Source organism: Calliopsis andreniformis, chromosome 12 (genome assembly GCF_051401765.1).
Source record: "Calliopsis andreniformis isolate RMS-2024a chromosome 12, iyCalAndr_principal, whole genome shotgun sequence".
In the NCBI taxonomy this organism is placed as follows: Eukaryota; Metazoa; Arthropoda; class Insecta; order Hymenoptera; family Andrenidae; genus Calliopsis; species Calliopsis andreniformis.
The window spans coordinates 3,123,456-3,150,669 of NC_135073.1; the positions used below are offsets into that span (position 1 = coordinate 3,123,456).

At 28.8% G+C, this 27,214-nt stretch overlaps 3 protein-coding genes across 4 annotated transcripts; 2 read left to right on the forward strand and 1 right to left on the reverse strand.

Moving 5' to 3' along the window:
- Positions 1 to 206: 206 nt before the first annotated feature.
- Gle1 (Gle1 RNA export mediator) lies at positions 207 to 5,256 on the forward strand. Of its 2 annotated transcripts, XM_076388362.1 has the most exons (9): positions 207 to 575; positions 700 to 845; positions 922 to 1,221; positions 2,196 to 2,600; positions 2,692 to 2,782; positions 2,862 to 3,095; positions 3,170 to 3,474; positions 3,938 to 4,316; positions 4,399 to 5,256. In XM_076388362.1, exons 2-9 carry the CDS (start codon positions 813 to 815, stop codon positions 4,659 to 4,661), a joined length of 2,010 nt encoding a protein of 669 aa, XP_076244477.1. In that variant the 5' UTR covers positions 207 to 575; positions 700 to 812; the 3' UTR covers positions 4,662 to 5,256. The 2 variants fall into 2 exon arrangements, with proteins under 2 accessions (XP_076244477.1, XP_076244478.1); XM_076388363.1 differs by having other exon boundaries at positions 207 to 845.
- LOC143185405 (uncharacterized) lies at positions 5,057 to 19,829 on the reverse strand. Its single transcript, XM_076388370.1, has 7 exons — positions 19,759 to 19,829; positions 11,970 to 12,474; positions 7,808 to 8,036; positions 6,156 to 6,298; positions 5,950 to 6,079; positions 5,686 to 5,868; positions 5,057 to 5,223 (listed from the first exon to the last, which is right to left on the reverse strand). Exons 2-7 carry the CDS (start codon positions 12,435 to 12,437, stop codon positions 5,057 to 5,059), a joined length of 1,320 nt encoding a protein of 439 aa, XP_076244485.1. The 5' UTR covers positions 12,438 to 12,474; positions 19,759 to 19,829.
- A 2,151-nt stretch (positions 19,830 to 21,980) lies between these two features.
- On the forward strand, positions 21,981 to 27,075 carry LOC143185402 (uncharacterized). Its single transcript, XM_076388364.1, has 10 exons — positions 21,981 to 22,061; positions 22,588 to 22,758; positions 22,901 to 23,156; positions 23,316 to 23,420; positions 23,498 to 23,682; positions 25,285 to 25,542; positions 25,753 to 25,875; positions 25,959 to 26,103; positions 26,175 to 26,352; positions 26,874 to 27,075. The coding sequence occupies exons 1-10, from the start codon at positions 21,981 to 21,983 to the stop codon at positions 26,995 to 26,997; spliced, it is 1,626 nt and encodes a 541-aa protein (XP_076244479.1). The 3' UTR covers positions 26,998 to 27,075.
- The last annotated feature ends 139 nt before the right edge of the window (positions 27,076 to 27,214 follow it).

Below are 27,214 nucleotides of genomic sequence, written 5' to 3' on the forward strand. Positions count from 1 at the left end.
CTCTACTGTTAACACTATATTATATTAAAGTTATAACAAGTAAGGAGATTCACGTCAGAATATTAATAGAAAAAAAATTTGGCAATGGAAATTCCTAATTTTTAACTTTTATTATGTTCTATTAAAAGAATAATTCATTTTAGCTTACTCTCTTGAGTTCATTCTGTATGTAGAATGTACATACGTTGAATAGAAAACTTAATAGCAAAACATGTATGCATACGCTAAAATCACAATTTGAAAATGTTCAAAGAAACTTTGTCTATATGTCGGTGATTATGAAAATAATCTAAGTAAAAATTTTGTTTAAAATTAATGTTTTCGTTTTTTTGTGACTTGCTTCATATGCATGCGACTCAATTAATAAAATAACTTTTTTTTAATTTTGGACTTACATTAGATCACTTTCATAATCACCGGCACAAATATAGAAAGCGTCCTCACGAGGGTATTAAGTGAACTATTAAATCAAAATTATGCGTTCACGGCATTCCATACAATATTTATCTAGATTTATCTGCAATGTGCAGTTTTGCGGTTGTGTGCAGATATGTGGTATGATTGAAGAGAGAATGGTGTGTAATAGAATGCTATAAAATGATTAGTAGGATGACAGTTTTGTGAAATAAAACAGTATTTGTATGTATTTTTTTTCAATCAGTAATATAACCTGCAAAATTGTGTTCCATTGTGTTTCAGAGTGCTTAAGCTAAAACAATCTCATAGGTTATAACAATCTTTGTAAACTTTTATAAATATACGGTTTTCGAAATTTATTACGTCATATTCTATTTTCCATACTGACTATAAAAATGCCACATTTCGTCAGTACGAAAGACGATACCGTAAGTATAATTTATGATTTTGGTTAAGTTGTTAATACATTACAATTTGGTAACAATATTTTTTAATCTGTGACAGATGCAAAATACAAACGATATCACTTCCGATTTTACTTGTCTCAAAGTTTCTGCTCTAAAGAAGGCTTCTCTCATATCAGGCGAGATAGACAGAATTACAATTGGTCCTGATTCAATTGTGAATGAAAATGAGTGCCAGGAATCAGAAAATATTGAAAATGAACAAAATTCCTGTAATGTTGAAGTACAGCAGAAACCTTATAATTCACATCATAACAAAGTTTCCACGCAGAGTGGCATTACATTTTCCGTTAAAAAAATTTTAATTGAAAGTGAATACCAAAGGAAGGAGGAAGTTCGGGTAATGTGAATAGAATTTTAATTCTGAAAATTCATAGACATAATGTAAAACATGTATCTAAAATTAGATTGATCAAATTTTATTATGCCATTATCACAGAATATACATTTTATTTTCTGTAGAATATAAAGGGAGAGTGGGACGAACAAATTACTTAAAATGGAAAATAATAAAAAATGTTATTACACAAATTAAGATATTTTGAAACTAAAGCAATATAAACTGAAAGATTTTTATGTACAAAGTAATATAATAACTGTCTTAATAGAAAGTATTTTTGTTATTATTTGAGATACTAAAAACATTAGAATATAAAACGGTTGTATAGTATTGAAGGAAACATAATTTAGTAATTATATCTGCTTTACTATTGCTGAAAAAGCATTATTAAGAAAAAGAGTTTTTATTAACTATTTTTTCATATTATGGTGTTTCAATATTAACTAGTCTACTAACCATAAATATATAACTTTCCAATCGTGTTAAAGCAATTTTGTCATTTTTCCTGCAACTCAAATCATAGAAAGAATTGTGTACAATACTTTGTGGTATATTAAACAGTTAAAATTTTTGAAGAGGCATAATTCCATTTTATTTATAAATTATTGTACATATATTAATTGAAGTCTATTAGTCTATTGCAAATTTGTAAAGGTAAAATGTTAATTAAATCCATTGAAATAATAAAATTCTATATGTATAATTTGGTGTATATTAAACAGGAGAATCTTTTTATTGTTATTGATTCGCACACTATTATTAGTTATTCAGTCTTAAATGAAACTATTAGGTCTATTGGTAAAATGTAAAAATGGAACAGAACGTTTTGATAGACCTAATATTAGAATTTATTTCATACTAAAATATTTAAAATTGAGAATGTCTAAAATCTATTAAACCTTAAAGTATAGATTTATAGGAATTGATTCCATCACAGTAGAATAAAGAAATTTATAACATATTTCCACTTTTAGAAAGAAATTGAACGTCATTTACAACATATGCAAGAAAATGGAAAAGCTATAAAAGAGCACATGGCTATATCTCGTTCACGTATGGCTAAGGAACGTGAACGCAAAAGCAAAGAGAATTATGCGTATATATTGGCGGAAGAAAAAATTGCAGAGCAAGAAGAAATACGGAGGAGACATGAACGACAAAAGGAAGTTGAAGAATATAGAAAACGGATGAAAGAGAAAGGAGAGCTAATGAAGAAAATAATAAATTTAAGAAACACATTTGGACTAAAGTATCATGACATTATAACTCTTTCAGAGAGTTGTAAAGATAAACATTCTATTACTATTGTATTGACTTCTTATGCTACACAGTTGGGAGAGTTACATCATCAAGCAAATGTGATAGATGAGAAACTTAAGGTAAGAATTAATGTAAACCAATATTTTGAAGTTATGAATTTTAAAAAGTATATCCAGGTATATACGTTTTATATGTGTATTTTATATTTAGATAGGAGAGGTAACATCTATGGATTTAAGTGTTATGGAAAAAATGATTCAGGAAATCGATGAAGTATTATGCATGCTTAAATCAGAAATAGGTAAAGAAATTTATTTAAATTTATTTTGTATTTTAAAGAGAATTATAATCTTGTGTTCTCACTTTTTTATGTATTTTAGAAAGGATAAACATTCAGTATGAAACAAATTTAGCTAGTATAGAAAATATAAAACAATCTGAAACAATTGTTAATACTTTGCAAACACAAGAAACTAATGATATTCCAACTACTCATGAAGAATTAAATACTCCTGAACAAACAAGCACTCATGATATTCAAAATAGCGAAGACATATATAATGATGAAGTGCAGCAAAGAGAAGAGGTTGTTTCATTAGACGAACAGCATGAAAGTAAGTATCAGTTATCAATATTTAATACATATTTTGTGTTCATAAATATATTTTATGATCTTTTTACCTTTTAGGTCATTTATACGAATATGTTGACAAAGAATCTTTACAAATATATGTACATAGCCAACGTTTTTTAGAAAATTATATGAAAACTTATGACGAATTTCTACAGTCTCCACATACCAAAAAATTTAGGTTTGAATGCCAGAAGGCAATAAATATACCTGTAAATGCAATCTCTGGTATCAACGAACAACACCTCCGAGATAAATACGAAAGATTACACAGTTTACTGATAGGAAGGTCTATGCCAAATGTCAACGAACATCCACAGGGTGCAGCCTTTTGTAAAAGCATTTTAGCTAAAAAGATAGTTGTATGTAATATTCAATTTTTATATTTGATTAGAGACACTTGCAGGTGAAAATTTCCTGAAACATTTAGTTTCTTTATATGTTCAATTCAGCACTTTTTTTGAATATTACAACTTTCAATTGACTTAAACTAAGGAATATAGAAATTTAATTACAATTTTGATATTTTGTATAAAACTTGAAGTATTACTAAAAGAATTTCAAGGTGGAAAATTCAAGACATGTAGAATTTTTTAACTTTAACATACGTATAAATATTAAATTTCTAAATACTTTTTAACAGAAGAAAGATTGTGACAGTAATAGATTAAAAAAAAAAGTATTTCCAAGACGTAGTTACGTATAACTGTAATAAAAAAATACATAGACAGAGCAAGATTTCAAGATTTGCTAATATGTTCACGTACAAGTGCTCCTATATATTTATAACGAATTGTGTAATATTTAACATATATTTTTTAACAGAATCAAGGTGAAACACTTGTTTCGAGCAAACCAAAAATGGCGTTTCCAATTGCTGCTATAATTGTAGCCCTTTGGAATGATCATCCTGATTTCGGTGATCTACTTTTGGCTCACTTTCATGATACTTGTCCATTTACGGTTCCTGTATTTCTGCCAAAAATGGTAGGACAATCCAACGAAGATTATTATCGATCAATGGGTTACAAATATGCTGAAGATGGTACAGTCGAAAAGCATGACAAATATTTGAAAAGAATGTCTGGTTTAATGAGATTATATGCATCCATCACTATTACATCACAAAGAAGAGGAATCGTTAAAAGTAATCCACATGGACTTCAATATGCATGGCGATGGTTGGCCGCTATTTTAAATATCGGTAAGGAAGTGCAAAACAAAAAACAAAGAATTAATTTAAGTCCAATGGTTTGTATAATTCTGTGTTATTTTTGCTATTACAGTGCCTAGGACAGAAATAGTAGACTTATGCGCGACTCTTCTATTGGATATGCTTGAAGTTGCAGGAAATGCATTATGGACTGCTTATCCGAATCAGTTTTCTAAATTGTTAATTTTATTATCAGAAGAATATTATCCGCGCATGCAGAGTGTAGGATCCATCGGTGGTGGTCCATTGGTGCGACTCGAAGAATTTTTAAGAACCAGTTTAACGAAAGGTTCCATACCGCCATCTAACGGCCAACTGCCTCCAAATTTTTGGTGATCTCGAGTTCGTTTGACTAAATTCTTCTACTCTCATTAGGTAGTTTATAAATTTTTGATTAATATTAGTAGGTGCGAGAAATCGTCGGACAATTGTACAATTTATAAAGTGATTTTTTATATTTTACGTGCTACAAATTGCAAATTAATCTCGCTTTAGACTTTAACACATTTATTAGATTATTTCTATATAAGCGTTTCAGATTAATTTGTACATATTGAAAATTATTTGATTATCGTATTTATGAAATTCAACGCATGAAAATAAGGAATATAAAGGAATATAGAAAGTAGTGGTATGTCTATACATATATAAACATAACACGTAACATTTCTCTTTTATATTCTTTTATGTGTGTATGTATATAGTAAAAAATGGTAGAAATAATGTAGCTTTTAGTAATATGGTACATACGTAACTACATGTTTTGTATCATTTTGATCGTAAAATTTAGCAGAATTTTTCGCAAAACTTGTAACGCCGAAAGGAGCGAACCTGTCCACCCATTCCTTGTTGTGATCTATATTTAGCAGATAAGCTGTAATTTGTCTTACGAGGGTATCTGTAAAAGAAATAAATAACATGTGATTCAGTATATGAAAAACTTGGAAAATGAAAATGATAGCGTTTCATGTTTACTTTTTATTTTCTAAAGAGCTTTTTCATAGAAGTGATTTTACTAATGGACTGTTACATGAAATATATATTTTCCAATGTCACTGTTGGATATAATGACAATTTAAAGATAAATAGAGAAAGATGTTCAGCTATTAAGAGTGTATTTAATTTCTTTATGGATGCACTTTGTACTTAAATTTTTGAAATTCGGATGTACAAGTAAAGATTATTTTTTATGTTAAATAAATGTAATATAAAAGATTTTGTTGTGATATTATCAGAAAACATATATGACATTATATCAAAAGCATTGATATTCTGCCATGTAAATATTTGTATCTCAATTAGTACACATATTAAATTGTAAAAGTTATTGTAACTGAAAGAGCTCTTAACATCTTAGTACCTGGAAGAGTTTTTTTCACCATGATACGGTAAGGTGGCAAAGGTCCCAAGCTTGTTAAAATATTAACTGATTCAACTCCTGGCAGAGAATATTTATGGCACGCAATAACAGGTGATTCTAGGATCCCAACTTCTGCCTGTTTCCCTGCCACCATTTGCAAAGTGGCAACTTGTGTATCAGCATCTAAAAATTAATTTTGGACAGTTGATAACTGATATTATCAATAATAAATATGTACATTACTAATGATAAAATCTTCCTGACCTAAAGTGTTACCAAAGAAAGCTGGACTTTCGCCTCTACCATATAAATAATTAAATAGTAATGCAGCTGCTCCAATTTGTTTTCTTCTGTCCGGTAGAGAACATCTGTGACCTCGAAGATCTGTGATGTCCTTCAATTTAGGAATAGAAAATTAATATATTTGTGATTATACGTAATTAAAATTCACATTCAAATGCCATGCTTACTTCAACGTGCGGAGCACGGTCTTTTGCCACAATTATATCCGCGTAGACGCATGGTGAGTTGTTCCTATTAAGAGGATGTTCAAAGCAAAAGCTTACGGGTAAGAGTTCGCCGTCTTCCCACTCTACACCCGCTGGCAAAATAGCTAAAAAAGAGTTTAATGTAACATTTGTCAATATATATTTATTCGAGATCTTCAGTTATAGGTGAGGAAAAATTTAAGGGCTGAGAAAATAAGACGAAAATTAAGAATAACAAAATTACAATTGAAACTCCGCTTATTAATTATAAGCGTTTGAAAATTGCTAAAATTTTCTCGAAATTTAGCAAATAACCCGAAGTCATTACCAATGCGAAGATCGTAGTAAGAGGTCAGGTCATGGGATAGAAGTGATTATCATAATTGTAAAATATGACCACAGTTATGTGTATTTCTTTTCGTGTTATTAGTGGTTTCCATCAACCATTGGTACCTTTAGACGTTAAATGTTTAAAATTGATAAAAGCAATTTCATTATTCTTAATTTTCGTCGATTTCTATCAAATTTTGAGGGGCAACAGATCTTCCCTATTAATAAACTTTCATGCTTATTTCAGAAGCAGATGGTCATTCGTTCTTCAAAAAAATAGAATTCAAAGTGGAATTATCAGTTCTTAGATGTTTACATATTGTTTACATACTTGTGCATTACGACCATTTATCCATAATGATTGTGATGTACATATACTTATTAAAAGAATAATTTATCTTATTATTCCTAGTGACATAAATTATAGAATGATAAAGTAGATTTAAATAAATTGTTTATAATGAAGTTGTGTTTATAAAGTATTCTATTAAGTACAATATACGGGGTGTTCGACTACAGGTACTCGAAATATTAAGAGGCACTTCAATACGCTGAAATAAAATGAAAATCAAGAATGACGAAAATGCGTTTGAAGCTTTGTTTCAGTCATTAATTGTAAAAGAAACGCCTAAAAATCCCGAAAAATGTGTTTGACTTGGAATTTATTTTACTGATTTCGCTGTGTGTGACCTATTTAGCTAGTGCACGTCAACAGTAGAATCAAATCCCACGTCAGACACATTTCATATGAATTTGAGGAGTTTTTTAACAATTAATAAGTCTGAAACGAAAATGAATTTTCATCATTCTTGATTTTCGTCTTATTTTTGCATATAGAATTGTCTCTTAAAATTTCTGACACCTATCGTCGACCAGCCTGTATGATGCCTCTATTATTGTGAAACTTCTTTTATTGACTCACTGTGTACCTGCTTAATAAATAAGTTAGTGAACTAAACGTAAAAAATTTAAAAAGAGTTAAAAAATATATTACTAAAGTTGGATTCGAAGTGGACGAAAGAAATTTGCAGGTATGTATGCACGTACTACACCTAAGAATTGATTATTCAATTTTGAATTTCCTTTTTTCAACAATGGATAGCCACTTGCGACTGAAATAAGTATAAAGTTTTCAGCAGGGGTCTATCCCTCGAAATTTAGTCGAAATCAGCAAGGAAGATTTCTGGTTTTTGTTTGTAAGAATGCATCTTCAACTCAAGCCTATAATTCACTATCTATAAAAATATTGTTATGACTTCTCTCACTACCATCTTTCAAAATTTCTACTTCAGATAAGAACATACCAATATCAACGATCTCCTTTGCAACTGGTCTGTAGTTTCTAGATTCGTATAGCAACACCACTGGCTTTTCGGTAGCAACCTCGATAGCTTCTACGAGCACCTCGAACAAGCTGATTGGTAACGAAGGCACAAGATGTGTCGATAACACAAGGGGACGTTCGCTTAAAAGTGGTGTCGATAGAGGAGGACATTTTCTGGGAACGGCTACATTCGATGGCTTTTCTGCTTTCTGCGAACTCATCATTTAAAATTGATTAAACAATGTATTCTGTTGAAAGTTTAATTTAAGAAAGTATTTTTGACTGTCCAAGTAGATGTGTTAGAATAAGATTTTCTGCGATTGAGTTTATTAAGTATTGTACGATGTAGCTTTATTCATTCTTTGCTATTAATTCTCGAAGATGATCGTAAATCTGTCTGTCTACACGAGAATACCACCTGTATATTACTAATGTTTTTGTTATTGTTATTGAAATTATTACCACTTGTATTATTAACACAGATATTACTTTAATGCACTATAAGAATAGTATACTAACAATAAGTGCGTAAAATGCTGGCCCATTTGTTGCCTGCCCGGTCTGCTATCTTCTTTTCTTTTCTTTTCTCTTTTCTAAGGTTCTACTAGGCCTAGGAATATTCCAGCCCCTTGAATAAGTGGCATACCGTGTCTTAAAGATAGTATCACACAGTACGCAATATAAAATAGCATATAACTAAAAGACTAACAAGGAACGTTATTCAATTGATGCCAAAATCGAGTTTTTTTGACACAAATCGAAAGTACGTGTCACAAAGGTCATGAAAATGTCAAGTAGAAATTCTACCTAAAGTTAATCTGACCTTGAGAGATTAACAAAGGCGACAGGGGATAACAAAACCATTCAGAATTATTTATTTTCATTATATAAAAGAAAATTATAATAAATTGGACTGTCTCGCTGGTCAGAGTACAAAAGAAACAGTGTTCGCTCGCTGCAGTCATTGTAAAAATTATTATTGCTTTAATCAGTTTTTTAAATCTTTCGTTCGACAAAACTGTCATAAATGTAAGGGATAATTACTTACTGTTATAATTTCATTAATATTATCATTTATTATTATTAATTTTTTCTAATTAATATTTATGATTAATTTATTATAATTTAATTTTATATAATAAAGATAATTCATTTTGAACGATTTTGTCATTCTTTTTTCCTTATTTTTTCCCATTATATTCTCCTACATTTGTTGATTTCTCAAGGTTAGACTAGCTTTTGGTAGCATTTTTAATTTACAGTTTTATAAGCTTTGTGACACATATTTTTGATCTATGTAAAAACATCTTCTCAATTTTGACATCAGTTAAATAGTGTTCCTTGTAAGCGTTTTCGGATATATGTGTACATGAACTTTTTTCATTGCCTTCGTATCTAGAATATACCCTCCAAAAATGTTTCACATGTCTGGAATTACCCTGTACATATTTTCTCGTTATATTTGTTTCTACTATTCTTATCTTCTATAACTATTCTTTCAGTCTTTCTTTATATTTGTCTTTAACGAGGAAAAAAGGATTCATCAACGCATGAGGATCATCCCAGGAGGATGATCTCTTGTACAATCATGTCTTCATAAACTGTCTCTTTATAAGCTTGTAACTAGTACGTAGTCATGAATTTATAATCAATAGACCATGCAGTCTGAGTAAAACTAAACACTGTATTCTCAGTTTTTACATATATTTTTATAAATTCCCTCTTTCTCAATTTCATCCAAAAAATATTTAATTGCAATCAGTATTTTATTAAATTTATGAACAATTCAAAGTAAGATAAAGTGATTCTAGAATAATATAAACAATTTTTATAAGGTTAATGTGGCAGAACTGGTATTGTGTCTGGCATTTCATTAAATGTAAGTTTAAAAAATGTCCATCAAATGATATGTATAAGCAGATATGTATTGTCAGTGATACACAAAAAACGAACTGTATTTGGGGTCATTCTTCTCTCAGAAATACTACTTTCTCGTGAAATTATTTTTTACTGATTCGAAGTAGCGATTTAGATAAACCATCGACCTTGTTTACTGGCATGATTTTATTTTCGCTTTGAAAATCGTATCTTTATTAAAACTTGTTAAAACTAGATTTTATAAACACATGAAAAACGCGTTAGAAATGGAGACATAAGTATATACAGATGAAACTTTGAAAATTTTCGTTTTATTTTAACATCCGACTAAAATATTTAAAATTTTACTTTGCTATATATTAACAGAGCTTACAATACCAAAAGACTTAAAATAGTATGTTGTAAGGAATAAAAATGTAAAAGTATAAGAATAAAAGCATCATGAATATCTAATGAACGCGTTATGTATGATTGCAAATGTGCATAAAATTTGCGTGATCAACCAAGTGTACTTAACTACTTTAACTGTAGTTAAAAAACTATTTTTAATTTTACTATTTTTTCCACTATGTAATTAGGATTACTAACTAACTCCAAAATATGATTTGTATTACTTTTTATTTTTCTTTTTTATTTTATATAATCTATGCGTTTCGGCTTTAAATGGTTTTCAGTCACATATTACATTTACCTTTAATCAAAATAAATACAAATCTGAATTTTTTGGATCTAAAACAAAGTAAACTACTATAAATATAATAAAAATAGGTATCCTTCGTCACCTTAATAATAAATATCCATTATTAAACGAAAATAAAAGTAAACACTGATTTGTATTAGGTACTTTGCCATATTAACATAGATAGATGCTTTGTAACTTATTTCGTTAGTATAAATACTATAAAATTTCTGTATCTGTAATTTTATTTGTATATATTTTTTATAATTAAAAAGAAAACATCTCAACAGGTGTATATAGATATAGTTCTTATCAAATGCACTCAAGCTTCAGCAAACAAGGGAGACCATAAATCTAGCATTAAATATTTTGTAAAGTATAATTAAAAAATCGAAAAACACACTGCTACACACTCAACGGTATAGAACTGTGTAATGCCTGGCCATGAAAGTCTTTTCCGATTTTTATTTAGTAACCCATTCAGTCTTCAGGTAACCCGCACTCCCGACTATTCGATGCGAGTCCAGCTCCCAGTTTAAGCTAAATGAGTTAAATAGTCAAACTTTTCCAAGTTTCATTTATAGAACTCATCTCTAAGCCGAGGCTATGGCATGTAATAATATAGGCATTATCAGTTTTACGAAAAAGCGGTGCAGCGACAGAAATGTTAAAAAAACTATCGTATCTATATTATGTATTGTATAAGTTTGACCTTAATTGGGTGCAGCAATTTTGGGTCACTCTGTGTACTAGATTAATAAAACAGTAATATATTCACTACAATGGATTAAAAGGTACGATTACTTTCTTAATAATTAATAATAACGGCGTCTTTAATTTGTATAGAATATTGGCTATGAGGTACTCAAAGCCGTCTGCAGTGGCTCCAGCGATGAAAATCCAGCAACGTCATTTACATTAAAATCATGTTAAAGTTTCTTTCATGCCGTATTTAATCTGTATGGAACGCTGATCAAATATGAAGAATTTACGTGTATTGTACATAACAATACAAACAATAAACATCAGTGCAACTGTACATTGAATTTTGCTATATAGCAGCAAATTAATTATAAGTATATTCTCTGTGTTGTGACTTCATAACTTTAAATGACGAGCAGGTTTTCGAAAATAATTAATATTTAATAGCAACACAGTTAGATAAGGTAGTTGTCTTGATACTCAATCAGTGTCCAGTAGTCGATCACTTCAATAAATAATAATTTTAAAGTACTTATTTATTTATTTTGTTATTAAAAAAATTGTATGATATAATGAAATATCTAAACTTATTGTGTGATCAATTTAATAAAGTTTAGGTAATGCTAACTTGTTATTTATTGATGTGTTCGATTACCTATGATTATCTATGATTTCATAAATATTACATGGCGCAAAGTTTTTGGAAAGTTTGTTTCTTTCTATGGTGATTTTTAAAAGCTTAAAAGTCACTTACTTGGTGCAAACTTTGTATTTTTAACGTATTTTGAGGAGATTATATATCATGTACACGTAATGAATATGTAAAACTTACTAAATATAAATGTGTATAAATTAATATAAAATTTACATAATTTAGACTTACGGATGTGCTGACTATCGGAATCATTCTACAGTCTGGAGCTCTAGTTTGTGTTGCAGCAGTACCAGTTAAGATTTTCGGTTTTGTACACTCTGATTTGTTTTTCTCTTTCTTTTGTTCAACATTTTTCACCTCCTCAGTTTTAGTTACTTTGGTTGCAGGTTCTGGTTTCGTCTTGCAGTGTGTTAAGTTTTCAGTTACTGAAGGTGTCTTTTCACTCTCTGGTTGCGATGTTTCGATTGCTGCTTTTTCTACCTGCGATGGAGTGCTTTCAGTTTTTCTCTTCTCATCTGTATCCTTACTCTCCACTTTTATCTCTTTATTCTCTTTCGATTGTGGACTCTCAGGAGAGATTGCAGTTACATTCTTCATCTTTTTTGGCATCGGAGTCCGCGTTACATCGCAACAAATTTCGTCTTGAGTTGGCTTATCAGTCAGTATATTTTTTGTGGATAACGCGATCTTCTCCATTGTGTTCTATGTCACTTTGGTGGTTGGATGTGTAAATCTGACGAGAAACCAATTACAAATTGTTAAAAACTAAATGTGGATAATCATTCTAATAATTCTAAAATTTATAATTTTCTTTCCAAGCTTATACGTACACTCTTGTCCAAAAGTATTAGGACACTTGCTCGATCACATCATATGTATTTGGAAAAAGTTCTAGAATCAGTAACAAATTGCACTTGTGCCTAAAACTTGCGTGAAATGTGTCTGATTTATTTTACTACCGAGGTGCACTAGCCTTATGAGACATAGTGAAATCAGTAGAATAAGTTAGACATGAAACCAAACGTAAGATCAGACATAAAAACAGTAGAATAAGTCCTGAGTCAGACACAGCAAAATAAGTTCCCAATCGAGTACAGAGAGATAAGTAGAATGGGGCTTAAGCCAAGCATAGAGAAATCAATAGAATAGGTATCAACTGGGGTCCTAAATATTGAGACTTCTAAGTCAGATACGGAGAAATCAGTAAAATAAGTTCCAAGACAGACATAGTGAAATTTCATTTTATTTTAGCATGTAGAATTACTCCTTAAAATTTCTGATTATTGACTATTTATATTGTAAAATGGAAGTATATTGAAGACAAGAGGTGTCCTAATACTTTTGGACGGGGTATACATATATTAGACAATAACTTTTAGAGCGTATTATGATATCTTTTCTCTCACGAGAAAAATCTGGCTGAGCCTTAAAATACTGAAAAAATAAAATAAAAAAACTTTACATAGTAAACTAGATACAATAAATACGTAAGTGTTTATTATTATAAGTCACTCGAACTAAAAATAATGAAACATTTCTTTGAATGTTTGAATGATGAAACATTAAGCACAAAAAAGAAGCCACGTATTTCTTAAACATAAAATTACCTAATAATAAATTTATTTATGTAATAATAAATTAGATAATTTTAAGCCAAACCAAACGAAAAATTGAAACATTTATGTTCAACAACGAGTTGTTTTAGCATCATTCATTAATATTTCGAAAAAAATAATAAAACATTGGACTGAATTAGTTGCTATTGAATTAAATCATCTGGATATACCTTAATTTTTACGTTAATTGACACGTAATGTCGCAATGCAAACTATTCCTACATAATATATTTTAGTGAATATGTTTCAGATGAACATTTCATATTATCAAGGCACGGTGTTTAAATATGTCATTCTCCGTCTCGCGTTACTATGTTACAGTTAATATACCGTGATTTCGAATATGAACAAAATATTCCGATTAAGTGTAATCTTATCGTGTCTAGACTCTCCTTTTAATTAGTAATGTAAGAGCTCGATCAAACGAGAGTTAAAGTTGTGAACATTACAGTAATATCTCTCGATTACAACCAAAATATTAATTTATAAGGCTCTTTATAATTATTCACTTCACTTCTCCATCTTATCAAATCTTTAGGTGCTCATTGTCAAATCAAAAAATAGGTACAATTCTTGAATTGGCAAATAAATGCAAAAAATTTATAAGTAATAAGAAATAAACATTCATGAAGGAGTAGTTCTGTAAATGTTGAAACACTTTTTCTGTAATAATTCTTATTTGTTATTAGTTAGAACGGCTAGAAGAACGTCTCTTATCACTATAACAATCGATTTAAATCAATTCTTACTTATTGAAAAATTTATTGATCTATTTAATTAAAATCACGAAGTTTGACTAAGAAATAACTCAAGAAACTCAAAAAAAACAGAGTATTAAAATATCAAAAACAGTTCTAGAAAAAAATAAAATCAGGACATTATAATTATGCTTTTAATTTCTTCTGACCCTCATATTTCAACATTTTTAAAAGTAAAGAGGAAACAAAAAAATAATCAATAAACTTGAAAATTCATACTATTGTACATATACGAATTGTGTTTCTACTTTTAACTTACACCAACTAGTTAATTTTCATTATTTTAACATATCTAGATTTGTTTTTCCTCTTCACTAATTGAATCCTTTCTTTATAGTTTTATGTCCAGTTTCGTAATTTTACAATAATTTCGTAGATAACATTTTCATATGTGTAAGTAATGAAATAGCTGAATTATTAAAACTTTTCTATAAAACTGTAATTAAAAAAATCAAAAGTGTCAAAATGCAGAAAAAGTATTAAACACGTTGCATTTTGTACCCGCGTTAATGTCTGGATAGTGTGTTCTTTTATACCATTAAAATTAATACAACATAAAAGATGTAGTATAATGATTAATGTCTTAAACTTGTATTACAATATACATATAAAGCAAAAAAAGTGTAGTCTTTTATCATCATCAAGTTGATGCATCCCACAGTGCATTCGTTATTTTAATGCTGCTTAAATTCTAATGAAGGCGGAAAACCTTTACCGTAATTACATACTTTTATATAATATAGAACAATGTTTCGTTTGTTGAAAGTGTTTATATACATTATTAAAAAAAGTTGTTACTTTCTTCAGTGTACTATTTAATAGGATATGCATACGATAAACAAGTACAAAGAAAACATGAAACTAATGATAGAAATACATGTAGCAATTATTAAATATAAATATTCAAATAATAATATCAATAGAAAAATGATGCATTCCGAGAAGATATACATATAATGTGTACAGTCTGAATAGTATTTCAAAAACTCTTTTTGTAAGAGGATGAGTAAAAAAGTTAGTAAGCATTGTTTGGGTTTTCATTATATGTATAGATATACACAATTATTCAGATTTCCGATTTTACCTGTATTCAGCTCCAAGAAATGCGTTTTTAAATTATTGTGTCATTTGATTCCTTATCACGTATAACCTTTTATTCTTTTCTGCGTAATCACAAAACAGTTTATAAACTAATAAATATTTCAAATAAATAATCAAGTTATATATTTATGTATTCCTTTCTGCACAAAGTATTCGGTAAAGAAAATATGTAATATACGCGTATCTATATTACCTTTATTTCAATATAAATATGAATTGACATGTTACATACGTGAAGAATAAATATAATATTCAAAAATATTATACTCTACAAGCACCTGAATTATGGTCAGTTCCAACACTTTCATTATCGTGATGAGCAACGTGACTTTGAAATATAAAAACACATTAATACATGAGAAATTATATATATTGTATGTGTATGACTTTCTATGTATAGGAATTCCGTGTTTCTACGCAACATTATTGTTACACGTGTTATCAAGAGTTGTGTATATGTATTTGTATAATTCTAATAGACCAGAATTAATTTATCGAGCCGAGTCTTTCGAAGAATAGAGATAGTATAAGAAATTCTAATAACGCTAATATAAATAAAATTATTAAAAATAAACAAAAATAATGGTAATTACTTTAATAATAGCATCGACAATAAGAATAGAGTCAGAATATCTCATATCGCCTTACACGATATCCATTACATGTACGGTCACTCGTAATATTGCATAAAATAAATGTTAATATCTGCTGATAATAAATTAAATTAGTAGCAAAGCACATCTAGAAAGTAGGAAGACGTATTATATTTATAACATATTTTGTTGAACACCTAGTGGGGATTAAGTATTTTTTTTAATTTTATTGTTGAAAAACTGCATTGAACTGTGACTATATATGTTGCATCAAATTAAAAGAAAAGGTAAGGTTAAAAGTTCTATGAATGCGTCTATATTCATTAGAAGTACTTAATTAATCATATGTGTAACGAATTGAATTAATTCTAAGGTACATACACAGACTCAAACGTGATCGTAAAATTAATTAAACGGTAAAATGAACATGTTACGGCACTAAGCAAGTAAAGTAACAGGACTATTGAAGGATGAGAGCTTCAGTTTTTTGCAAGATCACGATTTGTTGTTATTATTTCTTTATATTATGTAGACTGCACTTTACATACAGGGTGTTCGACTACAGGTGCAGAAAAATTAAAGGGTAATTCTGTTGGGTTTCCCGGAAAGTTTGTGCCGATTTTTAAGTAAAAAATATTATTTTACTTAAAAATTGACGCGAACTTTTCAGACAATTCAATACATGCGAATATAAGATGAAAATTAAAAATAATGAAATTAAGTCTGAAATTTCGTTTATCAAGTACAAACATATAAAACTCTTCCCAAAACTCGGTAAATCAAATATATGTATACATAAGCACTACTGCTAACGCGAATCTTGTTACAGAGGTTAAGCAATGGGAGAACAGTGATTATAACCACTATAGTCCGAGTCGAATGTCACAAAAATTCCATCGTAACAGTGTGTGATGATTGCCCCATGACTGTTATGAAAGTCATTGTTTTCTTCAAATACTTAAATTAACAAACGAAGACTTACGCGCAATTTCTTTATTCTTGATTTTCGTCTTATGGTTTCTATAATCATCCCTTAAAGTTTTCTCTACCTATAAACGAACACCTTATATGCAATACATGTTAACCCTCTAAGGGCCGAATTTTTGTTTTAAATATAGACAGATTGCACAGCCTTTGTTTTGGTATTTCTTTATTTTAGTCTTAGCAACCGTCATGAATATTGGTATTGGTTGTCTCGAAGAAATTATAGAATTCTTCCGAAATTCTCATGAAAAAAACTAAAATTATTTGAAAAAATGTTGATAAGTTCATAGGTGACCTGAAAGTTACACGGGCCCATGGAGAGTTAACTTATTCTTATTATTCTATTATACAGGATGAGTCATTTCATTCTGCCACTTGTAAACTATTTCTTGTATAGAAAAATGTTTTAAACAATGTAAATTAGTAATTGCAATGTAGCAATGCAATGTAGTAATTAGTTGTTTGTTATTTTGCTTTTTCATCGAGACATATTATCATCGAGTAATATTTATATTTAACTTTTACGGTTTGAAAAAGTTCTGAATGCTGAGTAAAAAGCTATTAAGGTAAACAAGGTCGAAAATCAGTAGTTATCAAGATATTTTATAATTAATTTTTAATTTAAGTATAACGCTCAAAATGCTGTCTATTACGATACGAACAATACAATTTTCCGAAGTTATACCATTACATATATGCACTAACAATGTGATCCTTTATGTCTTTAGGTGTCGTAGGTAGATCGCGATAACCTTCATTTTTTAAATGCCTTTCAAGAAAAATCAAGTCTCGAGACTGAACCGACTATAAAGTCTTCCACAACCTAACCATCGATTCAAGAATAATCTTTGCTGTGTATAATTACTAGGGCAACCTAGTAATTATTGTTAAAATTATTTACAATTGTTAATAATTATGCACGGATTTTTTGTGCATGAATGTTTTATCATTTTCAACTGAAGAATATGTCGGTAATTATTAAGTTTGGATTCCACATACATTAATAATTTTTTTACTCAGCATTTAATATTTTTCGAAGTGCATGGTCAAATATCACACGTTACAATTAAAAAACTCAAGATGATCTCTATATTTCCATAAAAAAGCGAAATATCAAAAAACTAATTATTGCACTGTACACTTCTCTCGTTACCAACAATTTTTGTTTGAAACGTTTTTTTATATTATAAATATTTTACAAATAAACTCAGTTAGCAGAATTAAATGACTAAATATTACTCTTATAGTAAAATTATTTTTCAAATTGCTGTAAGTGATTAAAAAAAGTTTCTACTAAACACAAGTTTTTAAATAAATTTTCTTAGTCAATTATTAACCAAGAGAAAAGAGCGCAATTTATATTCTGAAATATTTTCCATATTAATTTATAATTAGAAATTAAAAACTTTTTTAAACTTGGATTCTTCATAAATATTTACGATTAAAACTAGCGAGAAAATTTTTAATTCATTTGACGCTATAGCTACCAATAAATGAACTAGTTGTATTATTTGTTGTGTAATTTTTAGTAAATGATAATTTCTTTAATAATCGTGTTACGATTAGTAATGAGTAGATTACGGAAATTTATGCAAAATAAAATCTTTGTACTAATTTAATACAAAAACAGGCCTAAATTTAAAATATATGTTAGCATTAATAAATACAAAAAGTGTAATTGTACTGAGTCTTATACATTTTTCTCATATTTTTTTACAGAGTTTTAAAGGTGTATTTTACATTTCTGTCATATTTGCATGAAAATCCGCAGTCTATAATAATGAGATTCGAATACATTCAATAAATCAATAATAGTATAAATACTCGATATAGAAATAAAAATACTCGATTTGCAGGTAAAATTTAAAATTATTTAGATAAAAAATACTGGTTAGGTATACGTAAATAAATTTACTTAATTATGTAATTAAGCAAATAATTTATCAACTGATATTATATCTTAACATGTACTTGACGAATAAAAATATTTCAATTGTTTGAGAATTTTTCAATTATATTTTTACTCATTGTCTTCATTTTTACCCAGAATTTATATATAATGTTAAATAACCTCCAACAAATTTCAAATCATGAAATGCGAATACAACAATTATATTTAAACATATATTGTACGATAGTAGGATATTTTTTACAGTCGCGTTACAAATTCCAAGTGAGCCTCGGATAATGCCGCGATAACAATAGCGTTAATCTAATATCACTAAATTTTTAGAAAAACGAATTACGTGTAATCTTCCATAGTTGACATGTGTGAGACTACCAAAATTTCCATTCCCTTTATTGAACAGTACATACACACATAGTACAGAGATGTCTTAAAAACGTCCCAAAAATATCCTGCAAAGTTCTAAAAATGTCCAAAAAACGTCTTTGAGACGTCCGAAGTTGCAAATCAATATGTCTTTAAAGGACGTCTTAAAGACATTCATAAAACGTCTTAAAGATGTCCAAATTACGTCTATACGACGTTCAGACAAAACATAAAGTCTGTGAAATGTGTCTTTAAGACATCTAATAAACATAAATATCAAAAGTCTTTAAGATGTACGCCTTTGGATGTTTCTAAGACGTCCAAATTATGTCGTGAGATGTTCAGGCATGAAATGGATATAAAATAGACATCTTCAAGACGTCGTGTGCTAATACATTATAAACTGAAAGCTAATTAATAAGGAATTATTAAATTCCATGACAAGCGGTCAACATTTATTGTCACTATAATAGAATCTATTTGTCGTCACAGCCGAAACGCAAATAAAGCGATTAAATTCAAGGAAAACTACTGGTATCTGTCACAATAATATCTCCATTTACTATACAACAATGGGCACGCAGAGTGTACACATCGGCGGCGTTTCGTCAGTGAATCGAATTCGAGCACATTTACCGATCGGTCGCTTCGTACAGTAATTCAAGTAAGAGAATCGTTCGTATTTTTACTCACTTTTCGATGGCCTGTTGTTCGAGGAAGGCACAGTGGCTGACAAACAATCGTAGGAGATGTGGACCGTGAAAGAGACGACCAAGGAATAACGTGACTGTCACTTGGACAGATTAAGTATGCGTATTTGACGGGTGATCGAGCCGGCCCGCATTTGCGAGTAATCTTCAGTCGATTGCCGCGTGATGGCCGCGTGTTTTCTGCTGAGACGATGCCATTCCAATGCAGGTTCCGGCGATATCGGTCATCACGCGAAAACCAAGCGAAAACATCGCAGAATTGTGCGAATAGGCATTGACGAAATATAAGATAGATTTATCACCCAATATATTTTTTTGCTACACGTTTGGATGGCTCGTGAGCCACCTCATGATTATTGAGTCATACCAACGTTATCGATTCAGTCTGAAATAAGATTGCAAACTGAAACTAGTGGCAGAATTTAAATTGAAACACGTAGGCCACGGAAAAATTAAATATCTAAAAATATGAAAAACTGAAATATGAAAGAATTCATATTTTTGTAAATTCTAACGTATACTTTATTATTAACAAGTATAAATTAAAATTTAGAAAAATATAAATTTGAATATACTACAGAGTTTAAAGATTTGGAATCCAAATCAAAGCTGAATTTTGTAATTAAGATATTGCATACTGATAATTAAACTATGTTTATAAACATCTATGAAATTTCGTAGCAAAATTCTAACGAAAATTTATATTTAGATGGTGTGCTGGTATCGACGTGCATGTAAATAGAATCCTTTTATATTATAAAGTCCTTTCATATTAAAGAGTTTATGTTTTTAAGAATATTCTCCATAGACAGATTTAAGCGATATTTATAATAGCATTCAAATGTTACATGGAGTCGGAAATTAATTAACTAGATAAATTAATATTGAAATTAAAGAAAATTACAGTAGAACTACGATTATTAGAATCTTGATTAATTGAATGGTCGATTACTAGAACATCGATTAACGAATTCGGTTATCAGATCATCAATTAACGAAAAATTCAATTATTTAAATGGTACTGTTCAATGTTAAAAAGTAAGAAGGAGAAATGCGTTAAATATATTATTTATATTCTTTTTTTTCGTTTCTGCTATGCTCACTCCCTTTTTTTATATTAGAACATGATAAAACCATGATTAAGTTAGCTGTTGAATATACAATAATGATTAGAACAGCAATGACAACATATCTAACTTTTGATTGCTTATAGTAAGACCATTTTAAGTTGTACAAGGTTTTTGAGAACAAGTGTCAGAAATATTAAGAGGTGATTCTACATGTTAAAATAAGTCGAAAATCACGAATGACGAAATTGCATTTGGGTTATCGTTTAAGAGTTATTAATTATTGCAAAAACATCTAGAATTCGTGCAAAATGTGTCTGACTTAGGACTTATTCTACTGCTGGCATTAATTTAGTCAAGTCAAACATGGGTCAGACGCAGCGAAATCGATAGCGAAACAAAGCTCCACATGCAATTTCATTATTTGTTTTATTCTGGGCTTCTATTTTATGAGCTATATACGTACATAAAATTATGAATAATAAATTGGAAATTATTCTTGAACTTAGCATTAAATTTCAATCGACGGGTGGGTCAAGATGATGTACACAAATTTTGAGAAATATTATAGAACGAGTTAAAAGTAAGCATTTTGGAATTATAGAACGAGTTAAAAGTGAGCATTTTGGAGTAAAAAAGAAGAGTTTAAACGTAATAAGTTGTAATTATTATATGTACAAAGTGGTAAATTTTTTGATACGTATACAGATAGAGATGAAAAAATTATTATCAACAGTAAGCACAATTCTATTTTTAAAGTAACTTCCGATTGTTGAGCATGACAACCGATTTTACACTAGTATCGAAGTAATTCCCTGTTTGTAGGAGATTACTTTCCATGTTACACAGATTTAATTTAATTACTGCAGAAGTAATTAAATTTTTTGTTTAAAGTTTTCTTGGCACAATTCTATATTGCTACATATTAGTTTTGCGCACCTTGTGCGGCGAATCTATATTCAGTTTCGTTGCTTTATCGATAAAACAATGCACACGTTGCGATAGTACGTCAACTCATGTCACTTGTACTTTATTAACTCCGAAAGTTGATTAACTACGGGTTATGAAATTACGAAGTATCACTATACACAATCGATTAATTTGTCTTATAATTGTAATTAATTAAGAAAAAACGAAAATGAGTACATACAGCAGGAGAATGTCCCTACGGGAATCATTTATGGAAGTATTAGCCAAAAAATCAGTAACTAAAACAAGGGTAAGTAATCATATGTAATTTTAATGTTATTTGTATTTTGAAATTTTAGAAGATTTAAAGTAGCTTCTTATTTCTTTCTTATTTCTCCAAAATTTATTAAAGAATAGCATTAAAATCTGCTATATTATAGCTAGACTACTCTTTGTAGTTAATGGCTTATCATTTTTTTAAATGAAACAGTATATTTAAAATAAGTATTCAATTATAGTTTTTATACTTTTTTATATCTTTATACTTCAATACTTTTTAAAATATTTTGCCCTTTGCCTTTTACCGAATTCACTTTCAATAATTTAAAGGCATACAAATTATAATAAAAGATTCATTTTGTTAAATTAGTTTTTAAACATTATAGAATATAACATAAAACATTAAAAAGATTAATTTGAAGCTAAAAGTAACTTGGGAAAAAGTATGAATGAGTATAAACTCACATGTATGTTACTTTAAAGATTGAACAAATTAATTTTTTTAGTAATTATTAACGTAGTTTATTAACAAAATTTTCATGTTCATAAATGAATAGTCTGATAAACTAAAAGGGCTCTACCTATTTCGAGCTACTGTCAGACTCGTTTTAAGAATGATTGACTGGTTCAAAGAAATACCTACAGATGAGGAGATTAAAGATGAAATTGCACTTAATATTGAAAAATTACAAGAGAAGAAAGTCGAAAAGAAAAGTCTTACCTTAGAGGTTTGTAAGCTATTTATTATTCAATAAAATATTATTAAATATTATCTCGTGCTATGTTGAAACGTAAGTAAAATCTATTATTTTTATTAATAAAAATATACGTATACCGTGAAGAAAAAGTACTAAATATTTCGTATTTAAGGATCGCTCTATTTTGTCAACAAGCATAGAAAATAGGACGTTGACTGAAAAAATATATTTATTCGACCTATTTAATAAATTTCACGTATTCAAGAAGTATCCAAATCATTTACGAAAACGTTTAGCTGACATATGTATTTACCAATATTTGCAACCAGGACGAGTGATTATAAAACAGAACCGCGAAGCAGAAAACCTTTATTTCATTATAAATGGAGAATGTAGTGTATCTAGAAAAGTTACTGATCGTTGGACAGGTACACGAAATTAGTTTTTATATTAAATATATAAATAATATTAGATATTAAGTTATTTGCAAAATATTAAGGCAAAGTTTTCCGTCAATTTTTTCCAATTACATCTAATTAGGCTTTCTACAAACTAAAAAACAAATTAATAATTTTATCTTTACTTAGGTGAAGTGCAAAAAATTGATATGGGTACTTTAATGCCGGGAGACATATTTGGCGAAATCGCATTACTGCATAAGATACCAAGAACAGCGACAGTAGTTTCAAAAAGTATATATCATCGTAATATTATTTTAATAATATGAGAGTGATTTTGTTAAAGATGTTATTATTTTATATTTATTTAGCTACAGTGGATTTAATACTTATTCCACGTGAAGATTTCGATATCATTTTACGTAATACTTTGGTGAGTGAATGGGATGTATTACAAGATGCATTAGTTCATTTTAATTACTTCAAAAGTTGGGATGAAGAAACAATAAGAGAATGTTGTATTCTCAGCAGAATGAAGGATTTTGAACCTGATGAGGTATAGAATTTGAACATGACGTTAATATCAAAGTTTTGGAAAACTCATTATATGCAGAATGTTTGGCTACAGGTCAAAGAAAATTTAAGGGCTGATTCTAGACATCAAAATACGAGAAAGATCAGGAATAACGAAATCGCAGCTAAACTTCTAATTATAAATACAATTAGAAAAATGAAATCTAATTAGAGAGAATTTAACTTTCGATATTTTATACAATTTTGCATGTTATATCGACTCGGTAAAGTATAATTATGTGCCTAAAAATTGGTAAAATCAGTTTGAAATACGGTAAATCGAATGACACCACTGTTAACGCATAGCTTGAGAATAGGAATTATCACGGCATTGACGAGAATCTTATTTAATTATACATATGTTACCGCAACTGTGTGAGACGATTAATGCAACGCTATGATACTTCAACAGCTCCAGGTTTTTTTAAAATGTTTATACACATATACACAATAAACGAAAGTTTAAATTATCCTTGGTTTTCGTATTATTTCGATATGTAAAATCCCCTCTTAAATCTCTCACCTCTGTAGCCAAACAGGTTGTATACTTATCATATTCTGTTGAGACAATGTATATGCTTTGCATAAATGTCTTAACGGCATATTGATAAATGTAGGTTGTTCAAATATAAATTGCAAAATTCATCTTTTCTATTTATAGTGAGAAGAAATTTTGTTTAACGTAATTACAACAAATTTTATTGTATCTCAGGCAACTGCATATTTCAACCTTAATGTATAAAACGTGTATATATATATACAAAATGTAAGCATATACGTTATCAGTGTTTCAACAGATTCATAATCTGTCAGTAAAATTACAAATATTTTAGAATTTTTTAAAATAAAAAACATTTAATTATATAGCACATGTATTTCAAAAATGACAGAATTCAAAAAACGAGACTTTCGAATTACCACTATGAATCAATTTGATTAACACACTACTATTCATTATAAAAATTTGACTAACTAAAGTTCCAAATTGTAGAGTTTATTTAAAGTACTGTTTAAATGTAAATTATATGGGTTATTTGCAATAGATGATATTTGTCATTGTTTAAGTAATTTATAAATATTGTGGTTAATCTTGCACTGTCGAGGAGTCAGCCTGAATTTAATACCACGAGTTATTTTCAAATTGCAGCTTTTATCTTAGAAAAACAATGGTGCCCAGTTTGATCTACGCACCCGCTTTTGCTCCACTTTGCCCAATAGGTCCAAAAATCCTTCGTCGATCGATCATGCATCGGCCACGAGCTGAAGAGGGAGCAAAAGCCCCACTTGTTCCCTTCTGATTACGCCGTTGTAAATAACTATTCTTCAGACGAATTATTTAAGTAAGATGATTTGCAGTAGATAAAGTTACTTTTCACGACAATATTTATTTAGTAAATGATTTTCTTTCAAACTCATAATTGGTTTTTTGCTTTCTTTAAAAAATATATTTTTTTAAGCTATGTCACTTTTGAAATATATGTGCGATATATGTATAATATAATAGTGCTAACTTTAAAATTTTTTTGTAACCTCATTGTAAGAGTAAGTGTAAATAAACAGATTGAATGTAAAAATAATATTTAAGGTTTTATTAGGTGATGGAAAGGGAATGATTAATTATGTACACTTTGTTATGGACGGTGAATGTTGTCTCATAGAACATATGCTAGTTCGTGAGCAATTCCTTGTGAATGACGTACAATATGAATTATATGATCCTGAAGATATTGCTGAAAATGAGAAAAGAAAAACATCGTCCGTGAAGTCAGAAAGAAGAAGATCGTCCGTGAAAATAACCGAGGAAAACTTAGAGGAACTTGAATATGAATACGAGGCTACTCGAGTAAGATTTTATTTTATAATAATGAATGCATGCATGTGTATTCCTATTTTATTTATTCTGAATTTTAGTATTTTGTATAAATAAAAGAGAACTGAAACTATATTTATACTTTTATTCTTTCATTGAGTAATTTAAAGTTATCAATTTTGTTCAGTTTGTAGTATAAGTTTATTATTATTGGAATTATATTTGAAAAGTATATTTTTAAAGGGAGCTGGTAGTAAAGTTAGTCATCATGAGTCAGTAGACTACTCTCAGTATCTATCAAAAGCAATCGACAGACATACCGATTTTGAACGTGCGAGCATTATTACAACCACACTGTTAGATGTCGTAAGTACAAAATATGTATATTAAAAGTTTGAAACGTTTTGTAAAAATCAAACAATAATCAATTATAATTTTAAATATAAAAGATTAACGAATGGCACAACATCACGGACGTAGCAGAAATGTTAATGAGAGAACCGTCGTCTATATCCCAACAATGTTACCCAACTGATGTACGAACAATATTTATGCAAATTTGTACATATACAAGAGGTGCATGTTTTGGATTAGGTAATTATTATAAAATTTTTAAATTAAAACTACTATAAATATGTTCTTAAATAACAGTAGCATTAATTTAGGAGAGAACATGCTTAATAGGCGAATAGTAACCACTACTCCTGTTCGATGTTTCCTGGTTCCTCGATATTGGTTAAATAAATACAATCGAGCTAACATTTGGGAACGCGTAAAATTTTTTATGGATTCAAAGTTTCCTAGCAAAAAAGAACTGTTTAAGAAATTTGTTGAAAATCGCAGGTATGTAAATTCTAGTACATGTAGAAATTTAAACAATGTTCTTGAGAAAAATGTGACACTTGTGACGAGAAAGAAGATGCATACTTTCATTGTGTATTCCATGTATTAAATGTTTAAATGGACTTCGATATTTAAGTAGAAAATGTTTTACTAATGACTGATAAAAATCAAATATATAGGAATGATGTTTCTTAAACATTTGCTTTATGAAGTACTTATTTTATTTAATACTTATAATTTATAATAAAATTATGTATACTTTTATCAAAGATAATATTAAATAACATGTAAAGAAATATTTTATTTCTAGAGAACCTTCTAAATTTTTTATTTAGTAAAATGCAACCATATAATTAATTTATATATTTGAATGTATACCTCTAAACATGATACATCATTTTACAAAGCAAAATGAATTTCACAATATAGAGCAGATTAAAAATTCTGGCTTATATTAACTTTGATACAAGTTATAATTATAAGTTATAATATTACCTAAAAATATTTTTAATGTTTTTCAGATGGTTGAGGTATAAAGAAAACTTAGTTGACACTATAGGTAAACGAGGTCGACGTATTCGTAGCAATGTAACAGTGCACGATGTACCTTATTCAATTAGGATTATTAATGATGTAGGTATGTAGACATATTTTATAATATCATACATTATGAAGAAAAATATTTTCTAATGAATAATTATCACAAGAAGAAAATAGTTTCATATTAAAAGTTTATTTTACAAGATTTTAAACATAAAAAATAGCTCACAAATACAAAGCATAAATTATTGAAAACATTTTGTTAAAACATCCTGTTGCACATCAAATTCAAATATTGTACAAACACTGGAATAACATTCAT

Bases quoted from the DNA above. Each gene is read 5' to 3' on its own strand.
- LOC143185402 (XM_076388364.1), top strand. From the start codon at position 21,981: ATGAGTACATACAGCAGGAGAATGTCCCTACGGGAATCATTTATGGAA. The intron at 23,157-23,315 runs GTACACGAAATT...ATCTTTACTTAG, and splicing joins AGTTACTGATCGTTGGACAG to GTGAAGTGCAAAAAATTGAT. The intron at 23,421-23,497 runs GTATATATCATC...ATATTTATTTAG, and splicing joins AGCGACAGTAGTTTCAAAAA to CTACAGTGGATTTAATACTT.
- LOC143185405 (XM_076388370.1), bottom strand. From the start codon at position 12,437: ATGGAGAAGATCGCGTTATCCACAAAAAATATACTGACTGATAAGCCA. The intron at 6,080-6,155 runs GTAAGCATGGCA...CCTAAATTGAAG, and splicing joins ACCGTGCTCCGCACGTTGAA to GACATCACAGATCTTCGAGG. The intron at 5,224-5,685 runs GTACTAAGATGT...TTTCTTTTACAG, and splicing joins GGTGAAAAAAACTCTTCCAG to ATACCCTCGTAAGACAAATT.
- Gle1 (XM_076388363.1), top strand. From the start codon at position 813: ATGCCACATTTCGTCAGTACGAAAGACGATACC. The intron at 1,222-2,195 runs GTAATGTGAATA...TTCCACTTTTAG, and splicing joins AAAGGAAGGAGGAAGTTCGG to AAAGAAATTGAACGTCATTT. The intron at 3,096-3,169 runs GTAAGTATCAGT...TTTACCTTTTAG, and splicing joins ATTAGACGAACAGCATGAAA to GTCATTTATACGAATATGTT.